The sequence below is a fragment of the Halyomorpha halys genome, unplaced genomic scaffold (assembly GCF_000696795.3).
Source record: "Halyomorpha halys isolate HHAL.00 unplaced genomic scaffold, Hhal_1.1 Scaffold37.1, whole genome shotgun sequence".
In the NCBI taxonomy this organism is placed as follows: Eukaryota; Metazoa; Arthropoda; class Insecta; order Hemiptera; family Pentatomidae; genus Halyomorpha; species Halyomorpha halys.
In genome coordinates this window covers 641,971-654,865 of record NW_027106407.1, presented here as the reverse complement: position 1 = coordinate 654,865, position 12,895 = coordinate 641,971, and the positions used below count along the sequence as shown (strand labels likewise).

Sequence of the window (12,895 nt, the reverse complement as noted above, 5' to 3'; positions counted from 1 at the left end):
CATTTTGGAAATGACTGAATTAACCTGAATCTGATCAGATGTTTTACAAATTAGAAAAAGTAGGTAAATAATAAAACCAGACAGTATATTTGAATGAATAGATTTTTCGTCATGCACTGAAGAATTAACAATTTTAATTTCTTAAAAAACAAAGAAGTGAGTAGTACCCAATTATCATTCAAATGAGTTAAAATTTAGTAAAATAAACTGGAAAGTTTAATTATAAGAAATAATAAGTTTTTTCAACCAAAAATAATCAATATAGATTTCATTCTTTACTAATTCAATTAAAAATAAGGTATTAATTTTGATAGATCAGTTTAATCCAGTTATTAGTAATATTATTCTATGATTTAAAAAAAAAAAGTTTAATAATTGACAGATTTGCATGCACTAAATAAATAAAAACATAGCACTTCTTATTTTTTTTTTTAAGTAACTTTAAATTGTTTGCAAAATTTGAAATATACTGACTTTAAATTATATTTTTAAATTCACTCTTTTCAATAATTTCATTTAGAACATATGGATACAAGTAAGAAATATATTATAACAATGAATAATCAGAGAATAATGAATTATTAAGTAATTAAATTAAACTATTTTAATAATGCCGAATATCTGTATTTATATCGATGGTTTCTCAGACTTGGGCATTTTGAATGTTGGAATTTCATGAAATAAAATGGCTGTTTTTCACCAACATCATTTCTTGGCATGTTCACAAGCACATAAAAATCATTTATTGAAGTTTTTTGTTTTCTCATTATAGCACAGAAAATTAATGTCAAAATTTTCTAAAAAAAAATTTTCTTTTCAATCAAGGATAAGAAAATTAAATTAGCATTGAAACAATCCAAAACCAAAAAATAATTTCATAAATTTTATAATAAAATATGTAATGCACAATTGTTATTATGAGCTTTCACCCACAACAAACAAATTAAGAAATGTGATTTTTCATATTTATCACTTTAACGTAGTTACGACGATATGATGCATACATGTCAATAACTCAATTTTAATGTTGTAATTAATGAAGTGTTATTTAAGTGTGTCAGACCTTATTGAGATTATAACACTATACAGGTAAAGATTCCTTAGTTATTTAAATGTAGTTTAAAAATAATTTCTAGTTTCTTGGTCAATTGAGAAGAAACACTATGTTCCCATGTTTTCTCTGTAAATGGAAACAATACTGTATGAAGAAAGGTCAATTAGAAGGACAGAGGCAATGAAAAAGAAAATTGAGCGTAAAAAGATAGGGTCCTCTCTCCTTGGTTAAAATAAAAACATTAGGAACTAGATAAGGATGATATTAAATAAGTGTGATTAGGAAAAATTTTCAATAACAATAAGACTCTTCCAGATCTAACATCTGGAAACCATGCTTTTTGTTCATCGACTCCTCAATTTCTAACACCCTTTAAAAAAGAAGTAGGAAATCACTTTGGTATCATGGTAATATTCAATGATATATAACAAAAATGTTAAGTTAAATGGATTCAAAGATTTCGATATGAACAAGCACATTATAAATAATTTCAATACACCCAGAAAGAATTTTAAAGGAGAAGGAGAAATCAATCATAAATGATAATTTTTTTATTACTAAAATCTTGGATAACTCAAACATTTGTGATGGTATGGAGATATCTAAGATTGATTGCATACATTGAAATCAGATGATGTTAATGTCTTAAAAGTTTATTAGACAGCATTAAAGCATTTTACAAATTAAGAACATGCTACTAATATAAAACACTAAAAAATTTGTATAAAGTCCTACTTAAATCATAAGAATATGTTGGAATCTTATCAACCTTAAAACGATAGCCTGACAAGAAGTGATAAATCAGTTTGTTGGAGCACAGTGCAGACCATAATTTCTTGTACAACATTGTAAGTATAACAAATAAATATTATGCTCCTACCTCCCAGGCTTATTATAGACCGTTGAAAGAATATCTTATCATTAATAAAACACTTATTTAAAGTTTTTGGCAGTATATTAATACATTTATTTTTCACTTCATGCATAATGATGAAGTAATTAACTTTAGTACAACTAAAAAAATAAACATACACAGCTAAACTTCATTATAAGCAACATAATGTATGTATATTTCAACAAACAATATAAATAAAAAATGTATACAAATCATAGTATTATAAAAATTCAATAAACTATCTCAATTTTAATTTTTCAAAATTGGGACGTACAAAAAAGTTTTTAAAAAGTAATAAAGGATGTCTATCATATTGGTCTAGGAGTCGGAAAAAATTGGGTAGGTAATTGGAGTGATTCAGTTCCTAACTGAGCAGAGATGTATTCATGACCTGACTTATGAAGTTCTTTAGCTTTTCCCTTGAGCGGTTTGCAATGTGTAGCAATCCATTCTTCAATCTGAGGTTGGTAGTAAGCTTCACTCAGGTGATCTTTCATGTAAGTTTCCAAAGCTTCCCATTCCTCCCCAATGCTGGAAAAATTTCAAGTTAAAAATTCTTCACTGATGAAGTTAAAAAATTAATTTTTGTTATTAATTAATAATAAGTAATATTAATTAATAATGTAGTTGTAGTATGGTAATTAATTTTCAACGAAGTTACAAGAAGTTGGAACTATAACAGCTCTGAACCCTATAATTATTCTTGATAATTGTCATTACCAGAAACAAGCATGGAAGTTTATAAAATGATCTTATCAAACAATTAAGACCTTGGTTATCACCAAATATTAGTGACAACTAATTCAGAGAACGGAAATAAAAGTAATCTAATATCTCTTTTCATTGAAAAGATCACAAATATCATTTCAATTTATAAAGCATTAAACGGACAGAGCATCAAAATGTGATGAATTTCCTGTTCAAAATGGATTGGTAACATGTCCCTAGATGGTAGAAAGTACGCAAAAATATGTTAAGTGCCTAGGAGTCATATACTTGAATGAAATTGAAATATAAAATTTAGTTTTTCAGATATATAATTGTGAGATTTTATATAGTTTAGATTTTGTCCAATTATTATGTACAATTCACAATTATAGTTTGTAATTCAATAAAAAAAAAAATGTATTTCTATAAATTATTTCAATAGTTTTATGAACTTTCTCATGGTCTTATACTCATGTGAAATGTAGCCTCTTACATAAAGGGAGGAACAGTGCTTTAAAGTTTTTAAAAATAAAGTATTGCATAAAATATTTGGATCAAAGGATGAGTTAACTGGAGGATTTAGAAGGCTACACAATGCTGAATTGAGGGAACTACATTCAAAATATAATTCAGGTTAATATAAAACAGGTAAATATAAATGCATCCTTAAAATGTTAATAAACAGTGTTCAGGCAGATAAGCATCCGAGGGGTAAAATGAAGCATAGATGGGAGGATAGGGTCAAGACTGATTTTGTGGTTTAGGTTAGGATTGGGCAGATGTGATTAAACAGTGATTGCTGGAGCCAGAACAACATTTCCAGGTTTGCTAAGACTTTTATTTATTATCTAATAAAAAGAAAAATATTGAAAAAAAAATTAAATGAAATTTGATGAACCTAACACTGGACACTAGTTATACAAGTTATACTACAAAACCAACCACTTTTTTGGAGAGGAAGATTTTTTTAAACATGTTTTAAAGGTCATTTTTGATTGTTAGGGCCTATATATATATTATGTTTCATTTCTACGGCCAACGTTATACAACACAAAAACATTTTAATCCAGCATGGAAGGGCTTATGCCTTTTGAAGGATTAAGCAAGGCAGGAACTACATATTTTGTCATTGATTTAGGAATTCAAACCTGTAATTATTTTAACTGATATATTATTTAAATGAAATTAATCAATCAAAATCACTTTGAAGTCATAAAAATTCTTAGTTTCTATGAGACCATATAACACAGTAAATGCTTCTAGATAATACAACCTAGTATCTCTTCAATGATTGAACTACACCTCACAAGGCAAGTTCAATTATTTTCTAGAAAACAATGAATTATTTATAGCCATCATAAACTTTATAAGATATCTGATACTTAATAATGATTTTTAATATAATTATTTGTTTTATTAGAAGAGCAAACTTACTTGAAAAGAGTACTAACGATACCCTGGATTTGCATTGGACTTATAAACCCAGTTGAAAGCTGCCATGAATTCATCCAAGCCCCAACCCTAGCAACACAAAAAATTTCCAAATATTGTTATACAAATGATGAAATCCAAGCATACTGAAACCTCTAAAAGAAGAAGATATTGAAACTCTAAAAGTTCACTGTGAAATTTGTACTACAAAGATTCATAAAGAAAATTAAAAAACAAAACATGAAGATCAATAACTCAAACAATAACTAATGAGCTAATACAGTTAACTTTACTTAGTAAATATACCGGAGAATTGGTACAACTGGAATATTATCTATAATACAGAACCAGAGAATAAATCTGTAATCTCCAAAAGTTTTAGTCTTAGCTATATTGAATCTTCAAATAAGTTCAATGGGGGCAAGATACGGCCCTATATCATTAATTACAGCTAAAATGTTCAGTTTTATTATGTATTTTAGTTATTGTGTTTTTAATGTCATACATTAAAGTTATTCAATCCTGCCGTCCATCATACATATTTATTTTAATTAAGGGGATCAGTCCCAGGATAAATAAAGAATATTATTATTATATTTTCTCACATCATAAATTTTACACAGTAATGAAAAAATAATCTGTTGTGGTGCGTGCATCAGAAAACTTTCACTTACCACTCTAAATAAATCCCCCAATTTCGTGTAGATTGGTGGGCTCATGTTGAATATATAAATATTTTTGTGATTTTTGAAAAAAAAAAAATAATGATCATGAAAGGTGAAAATTAAGAACAAAAAATGTTTACTTTTCCTGTTGCTATAAAAATTTATATTTTAGGATTTTTCAAGGTAATAAATAATCATTAATGAATATAAATTTTGTTCCTACTGAGAATAAAACATAATGAAGCTATAATACAATCGGAAAAGATGGGGCCAGCGAAGATTTTCCCTTTAAAATTGGATGTATTTATTTTTTTTTAGTTATTCATAAAATTAATATTTTGTATTTATGTATTGTTTATTATTGCTAATAATGAGAACTGTTTATTTTTATCATATAAACAAAATTAAAAATAATTCAGAGGAACATTGTCTGAAAAATCCGCAATTAAGATCTGTTAGACTATTTCAATGATGATAGAACCTAGTTGATATTAAAAACCATTTAATTCTACATTGAAATGGGGAGTTCATCAAAATCATTAATTCATGAATTAAACAATTCAAATCTTTACTCCATTATTGGGAATAAAACAGTTTTTTGGGATTAACCAGATTTTCTGAGAATTATTCTTAAATGAAAAACTCAATGATTAGATTTTCTCACCTCATTTTCACTCATTCACCTCAGCCTACTGATAAGTTAAGAATAAAAATTTAATGAGAAATGAAAAACATAACCAAAGCATTTAAAATGGAAGGTTTGTTTTACTTAGCAAGAAGAAATCTCAGAATATAAGAGCCTTCATATAATGTGTGATTCTATAAAAAATTAATGAGGATAAAATAAGTTCTTCAGACTTATAAGAGAAAATGTCTTGACCTTGTTTTGACACAAGACTGATTTTTATTATAATAGCTTTATAACTTTAGACTGATTTTTATTATAATAACTTTATAACTTTAGACTGATTTTTATTATAATAACTTTATTGTATGTCATTGGGATTGATATTGTTCAAAAAGAGTGAATTTGGACAGTGACACAATAGGTTATTTGCTGAAGATAAGTGGCAGTTTTTCAAGGAATTGGACATCTGCATACACTGCTCTCTGCTGCATTGACTTTAAAGTAGTCTTTCTGAGACAATAAATCAAAAGTACTCACTGATCAGAGCTTATAATTGCCATATGTTTGCCTTTGAGATTAGCAAGCCATTCCACGCCAGTAGTTATTTTCCACCCAGGATAATTCAAATCTGGTGCAACTGCTTGAGGCCTGAGTATGTAATTTTCAGAATTATCCATTATAATAATTACTTTGAAAAATATAAATAAAAATCAAATTATACAGACCTTGGGTAAGGATTAGTGAGTAAAGGCACTTGATCATATCCTAAAGAAGTTGAAACATTTTTATAAATTTCTTGAGTGTATCCATTTTGTTTACAAATGCTTAAGCAAATGGCTAAACATGGTAAAGCAGTAGGCAGTAGTTCACATAGTGTAGCAAAATGGTCATATCTGTATTACATATATAAATAAACAGATAAAACATATACAGATAAAACAAAACAAATTACTTCAATTAAGTAGTTGTTTTATTTGTTAATAAAAAAAAAATTTAAGATGTGTATAACAATTACATATTTTCTTATCCGATTTCGTTACCTTTTGTGACAATTTTACCAAATTAACATATGGCTAAAGATCTACCACCCTAATACACCAAAACAACAATAAAAGTTATTATATGTGACGATAATAAAATAAATAACCAATACAAAGTGATTGAATTGAATACATTGAGATTATTTTTCACTAGAAAAAAAAAAAAAAAAGCATAAATAAATTTTACTAGATACCTTTCTGTTTATATTTCTAATTTCAGCTTGAAGTTATTATTATTTATATTTAATTTGATAAGTTATAAGCTACGGTTGTAAATATATTTGTTATATTTCATTCCAAAATATATAAGTAACTTTTAAAATAATTTTTTTTAAATATAGTTAATCTGAATTTCAGCAGTTATCTCCATTCAGAAGTAAGAAGACAAGGTTTATCAATGACTTACAACACAGTATGAAAAAGTAGAACCTCAATTAACCATGTTTTGAAAAAAAAAATTAGCGAGTTTACTTTTCACCCATGGCTATTAATTAAACTTCAATCCTTTCAAGCAAACTTCGGCTTCATATATTACTTTTACTTTTCCGGGCATTTTACAATGGCTAAACCTTCCAGAGACCATGACATGATGATAATGTAGTTAAAATTTGATTAATAATGGTTCAGTAGTTCTAGAGATGGTTTACTTATTTTTATCCAATAATGAATTAATAAAAAACAGGCCTTCAGCTAGCTTGTAAACAAATAAACAAAACAAAGTCATAGTTGAATTTGTTGTTTTTTCCAGTTAAATATTTTAATAAGAATGATGAAAAAAAATTAATTTTCCCTATTAAAACTGGGCTAAATCAGTTCCAAGTCAAGATTTCTTACATATACAAATTATTGGATAAATTTACCTGGACCACCCCGTTATAGCAATTCCTTTGATTTCCGCCCTAGAAGATTTTATGAATGCAAGCCATTGCTCATGGTTACTAACGTGATGTTGTATTACTGGCAATATTTGACAAGCTCCAGTTGCTCCCTTGAAGGCTGAAGCAATCCAAACCTTCTTGAATATGGATGCATATTTGCTCCATAAATCTGAAACCAAAGAACAACATTATAGCCATTGTCAAAATCATAAGATTTAATTTTGGTAATTTCATTATTGGGTAAAACAGTCAGTAAAAATTTGGTTGCATGTAGGCTTGGACTAATGCTTGCTTTCCATCTATTAATTTTCCTTTTCATTGTTTCTTTCAAGTATGTGATGTTCCATAGATTTATTAGTGGAATCATTATAATACAGTATTTATCCCATATCTCTCATAAAAAAAATAAAATAAATAAAAATTACAGATTTAACAAACTTTCTGAATCTGGCTTTTGAAAAAAAAATTACATATATATTTTTTTGTATTGGTATTGTGGCCACTGTATTAGTACAATGCCTAGTGTCGCTCATAATTACTGTATTGTCAGAAAACAAAAAATCAGTTCATTATGATAAATACAAGTTTATTTTTAATAATAATAATAAAGGCATAGCCAACCCGAAGGTACGATGCCGATACCACCAATCATTCTCTTAACTCCCCAAACCCAAATCTACTAAATCAGTTATGACGCAATGTTCCCATCAACAATTTGATCTAGCCCTCAGATGTTTACCTGTTGGTTCAGTGTTTATTAACATTTTAGGGATCAGTTCATTACCAAGTCCCATAACCTTACACGCCTATCTTATATGATGCAATGCTTTAATTTGAATTATATTTACCAAGTGCAGTTCTCTTAATTCAGCGTTGTGTAGCCTTCTTAATTCTCCTGCTAATTCATCCTTTTTTGGAACGAATATTTTACGTAATACTTTATTTTCAAAAACCTTAAGGTGCTGTTCTTCCCTAAGTGTAAAAGGCCTCATTTTGCATCTATAAATAACAGTGGAAAGGATAATAGTTTTGTAAATTCTAACTTTTGAGTTTATAGACAGAAGGTGAGACCTAATTAATTTCAAATTGAAAAATAACTGACATTTCCCGCCCTTAACCTTGCTTTTATTTTCTCATCAATTCCATTTTTTATAATTATCGTAGAACCTAAATACTTAAACCTATCTACTTGTTCAAATGTATGCCCTTCTATATCTAAATCATCGAAATTCCTCCCATATCTACTGCTAACCATATATTTTGTATAATCTTTCTTTATTTCGAGACCTAGTTCCTTACTAGAGTTTATCAATGTAGTTGTATTTAGTTTTATAATTCCGTTGTTCTCACACAATGATACCAAATCATCCGTCTACCCAAGCACTGGTATTTTACCACCTAAAGTTAAACCTTTTTCTGTAACCAGACCAAACCTCGAACTTCTCAGAATAATTATTAACAATTTGTAGCTTATTGAATGTTTCGGTCATGCACATCTATACGAGATTACTAACTTACAGGTTTGCTTTTAGGATAGATAAATTAATACCAGCCCCCAGTTCTATAGTTTAATTCATATTCCATAATGAAACTTTTTTTTTTCCTTTTGAATTTTGAAACAGTTTTCCTGCAATCATAGATGGACTACTGAAAGAAGTCATGTGTATGGAAAATTAGATGAAGGCGGCTGATCTCTTGCATAATTGATTTTTGTTATTACACAGATAATAGATAATGTAACCTACACTATACATATTATACTACATTAAAACAGGGTGAAGTTCCCTTAATTTAATAGAACAATAAAATGATATAAATAATAAACAAAGGATATTGTCCAATAAATTAAGGGGCTTTTGCTCCTTTTTATGTTAATATAGAATGAATAATGTAAATCGTGCCTCATTTACTGAACCACTTTTGCTAACAAGTATTCATTTTACATAATGCAAAAGATAAAGTCAAGAAAAACAATAAGACTAATGATTACATACCACTAGGTATATTGAAGAATGGAGCAGGCTCATAAAACCATACCATTATATCAACCAACTCACTTAAGGAGTGTGCTGTGAATAAAAGAGAATGTTAATATAAATTTAATGCATGATAAACCCAATTTAAAAGTAAATAATAAAAGAAAAAACCTTGAATCAAAGAAGCAGGTACTGTCCTAATCATATCATCCCACATGATAGGCCTAATATGTGGATAGTTCTCCTTAAAATGCTTCAGAACAGATACTAAATGCTCCAATAAAACAACATGCTTGTCTTGACTAGAACAGAAACTACAAGAGCCTAACTGCCATACCTACAATTAATTATAAGAAAATGAGAAGATGATACCTTAAGCATATGACACTCAACAATACTCAAAACAATTTTAAATTTTGTAAACCTCATCAGCACCAATGTGGAAATACTGCAAATCTTTAGGCATTTTTGAAATAACTTGGTCAATCATACTGGTGACCAATGAAAGTGATTTTGGATTACTAGGGCATAATGCATTGGTGTACTTCCAAACTTCTCTAAGTTGTTTCCATTCTTCATGCCTCAGCACAAACTATTATAAGGGAGAGGTTGAAGAAGTTTCGTTGTAGATTGTCTACACATACAAAAATATACATATATACACTTATTATTAAGTATATACCACCTTCGAATGGATTTACCTCCAAGTGACCAAACGTTTGAACTAATGGAATTACAGAGAGGTTTGAGTTTTCAGCCAATTTGAGAATTCGTTCAATATCAGCAACAGAATATGCCTTGGACTCAGCATTAAGTGAGCCAATACACTCTAAGTTATCAGAGTACGGAAAAGTGTCTTCCCATTCAATAAGAAGACCAGTTGCTCCCCATTCCCGGAAAAAAGGAAAAATCTACAGGAAAAAAAAAGAACAGTAAATTTTCAAATACTGAACATTTTATAGAAAAGTGAATCAATTTTTACCTTCTCCAAAAAATCTACTTTCAATGGTGCTCTTTTAAGATCTAAATGTACAAGCCTATTGGCTCCAAATTCAAGTTTTTCTTCCATGATAACTAATTGTTCAATCCCAAGATAACTACAGAACTAATTTAAATATCTTGAAATATGACAATTTTACACAAAATAAAATAAACATTTACTAACTGTGTTTAAAAAGAAAATACACACTATCTTTAATTTGGAAAATTGGTTCAGTAGATTCAATGCAATTTTAATTGTACAATAACAGTTTATTTTCTTTTTTAAGTGAATGATAGCCTTAAATCACGAGTTTTCAACTTAAATCCACAACTTTTTCTGGTTCAATATTGTTATCACTATGTTAATTGAGTAGTGCTTCCAGTTTCTCTGTTGTGAAGTTGCAATAAACAGTGGATACACTGCAATAACTGCGTTGGAGGTCAATTCATAGATTAAATAATAAGGGCCACTATCTGGATTGTTATCAGCAATAATTTTTCAAATTACACAGTTCTATTAGCTTAGAGATAACATCCATTTTAATTTACTCTTGATGATAAATTTAACATAAATCCTCATACGACTTTTCGGTTTTTTTTTTTAGTTTTTCTGGTTAAACCCTAAAAATATCAATAATATAAACCTTCACAGACCACTGACGGATAGTCGATGGACTACTTCTGTTTATGTTTCAGTTGTGCATATTTAACCTGCTCACGATAACCAATTGTTGGAGGTTCAATCTTTAACTTCGTGACGTCAACATCCAGTAAAATTTTTTACTAAAATGTTTTGTGTTTAACTCACACCGCTTAATCATCATTTGATTTATCTTGTAAGTTATACTCATAATTACTGTCTGTATATTTAAACCCGTTTTTATTTGCATTGAGTATGTTATCTAATATCAGTAAATTTGTCATGGTAAGCATTCACTGTATACCTGGTTGCCTACCACTTACATATATCTGTTATCTGTGCTTTTATATTTTTCATATTAATGCAATTTAATTCTCTATTTATAGCTCTAGGTACATTTATGTTTTATTCTTTAAATAATTTTGAGCATAAGTTTTAATTGATTTTTTGTACCTTTTTTAGTTTCTTTTTTAGTTGTAAATATTATGATAATGGTTAAAGTATTTATAAAATAAAGAGAAATATTTATGTAGCTATAAAATTATTTTACAGATAAAGAATGTAATTAATTGTTTGTGAAATTAGAAATGAATTTGTTGTGAAAGAGGAGTGTTTATTCTTTAATGGTCTTTTATTTACTTTTCCCATTCATTGTGTTTGTATATTTATTTCTTTTTGAATGTAAAAAAAAGTATTGATTTAGAATCATCATCATAATCAATTTTAGGGTGACTTTCTTTTAATTAAATAAAACAGATCAATTTATTAAATTGATAAGTAATTTTAAAGTTTGGTTTTGACCAATTATATTTTTAAAAAAACATGTAGTATTATTAGTAATTATATCGGAGTTCTTTTTTTATCCAGAAATTTTATCTATTAGAGAAATGTATGTTACTTTAACATTTTATTTTATTAAACTAGTCTTAAATAAGTATTGTTAGGGATTTATAGAAAAAAGGACTTCCTATAGAAATTTAAGTGTTTTTTTATTTGACTTTAATTTGTGAGTTCAAGTAATTTCATTACTGAAGTTTAGTTTCATTAAATTGTAGATTCTGATTTTGTTATAATCTGTTCAGTTGTATTAAGATTTTATAGATGAAAGTAGAACTACTAGAATTATTTAACATTTGGTAAGATTATATGCAACAAGTGAATTTGTTTACAATTGTATTCTTCATTTTAGTCATTTGATCAGTGGGAGTTAATCAATTGATCTGAGTTGACCTCTTTAAGTGTTCTGTCATTGTTCCTCTATTGTTTGTAGAATAAATCCCTGTTATATTTGTTATTAACTACAATATATTTTATTTAACTCATTTATTTATGTCGAACGGATTCAGAATTTTGTTTTATAATCATTCAGATTAAAGAAGTTGATTCTTTTGCGATTATACTCGTCTGTTATGATCATTAATTTTCTGTTAAATCCAAAGTTGATAAATTTTGAATCCATTTTCAAAGAATTATTATGATTCTAATACATTAAGCAATGTGTGATATTCCGTATTTGTACTCTCCTTTGTATAGTGCTTCACTCTGTTGTGCGATTTATCTACTAGGCTCATTAATTAAAAGTGATGACCACATATCTGGTCCAGTGATAGCTCTGTAACAGTGGTGGTAACATCTTTGTAGTGCCATCAGTGCAACATGGCCTGCCTCCTTTACAGACCTAGATGATGTCTTGTATGAATTTATATTAATTTTATTTCTATACTTAGTTATATTAAACGGTTTCTTTTTATTTTTTATTTTTTAAAGATTTGATTACTTTTTTTTTATTTTGAGTCGTTAACTGAGATAACACTATCTTATTTGAGATAAATATTAAGATCTCATCTCTTATAGTACTGTTATAATACTCTTATAGTACTGTCTCTTATAGTACTTCATGTTTTTAGTTTATTTATGGTTTAAATGATATGATAAATATTTATGCTTAGCTGAATTAAATAACATGTAATAATTTCATCCTCGTGAAATTAAAATAAGA

The 12,895-nt window shown here is 27.9% G+C and overlaps 2 protein-coding genes across 3 annotated transcripts in view; one reads left to right on the top strand and one right to left on the bottom strand.

The window, feature by feature from the left end:
- Positions 1 to 1,590: 1,590 nt before the first annotated feature.
- LOC106687028 (hexosaminidase D) lies at positions 1,591 to 10,710 on the bottom strand. Of its 2 annotated transcripts, XM_067044762.1 has the most exons (10): positions 10,258 to 10,710; positions 9,977 to 10,186; positions 9,700 to 9,867; positions 9,447 to 9,612; positions 9,294 to 9,368; positions 7,282 to 7,468; positions 6,107 to 6,274; positions 5,919 to 6,029; positions 4,092 to 4,178; positions 1,591 to 2,480 (listed from the first exon to the last, which is right to left on the bottom strand). In XM_067044762.1, the coding sequence occupies exons 1-10, from the start codon at positions 10,342 to 10,344 to the stop codon at positions 2,258 to 2,260; spliced, it is 1,482 nt and encodes a 493-aa protein (XP_066900863.1). In that variant the 5' UTR covers positions 10,345 to 10,710; the 3' UTR covers positions 1,591 to 2,257. The 2 variants fall into 2 exon arrangements, with proteins under 2 accessions (XP_066900863.1, XP_014286178.1); XM_014430692.2 differs by lacking the exon at positions 4,092 to 4,178.
- Positions 10,711 to 10,956: 246 nt separating this feature from the next.
- gem (gemini) overlaps positions 10,957 to 12,895 on the top strand; it is a gene marked incomplete in the record, with an annotated part of 67,864 nt that continues 65,925 nt past the window's right edge. The window contains 1 exon segment of the mRNA XM_067044761.1: positions 10,957 to 11,092.

Bases quoted from the DNA above. Each gene is read 5' to 3' on its own strand.
- LOC106687028 (XM_067044762.1), bottom strand. From the start codon at position 10,344: ATGGAAGAAAAACTTGAATTTGGAGCCAATAGGCTTGTACATTTAGAT. The intron at 10,187-10,257 runs GTAAAAATTGAT...TTTTTCCTGTAG, and splicing joins AAGTAGATTTTTTGGAGAAG to ATTTTTCCTTTTTTCCGGGA. The intron at 7,469-9,293 runs GTATGTAATCAT...CTTTGGTTTCAG, and splicing joins ATTCTTCAATATACCTAGTG to ATTTATGGAGCAAATATGCA.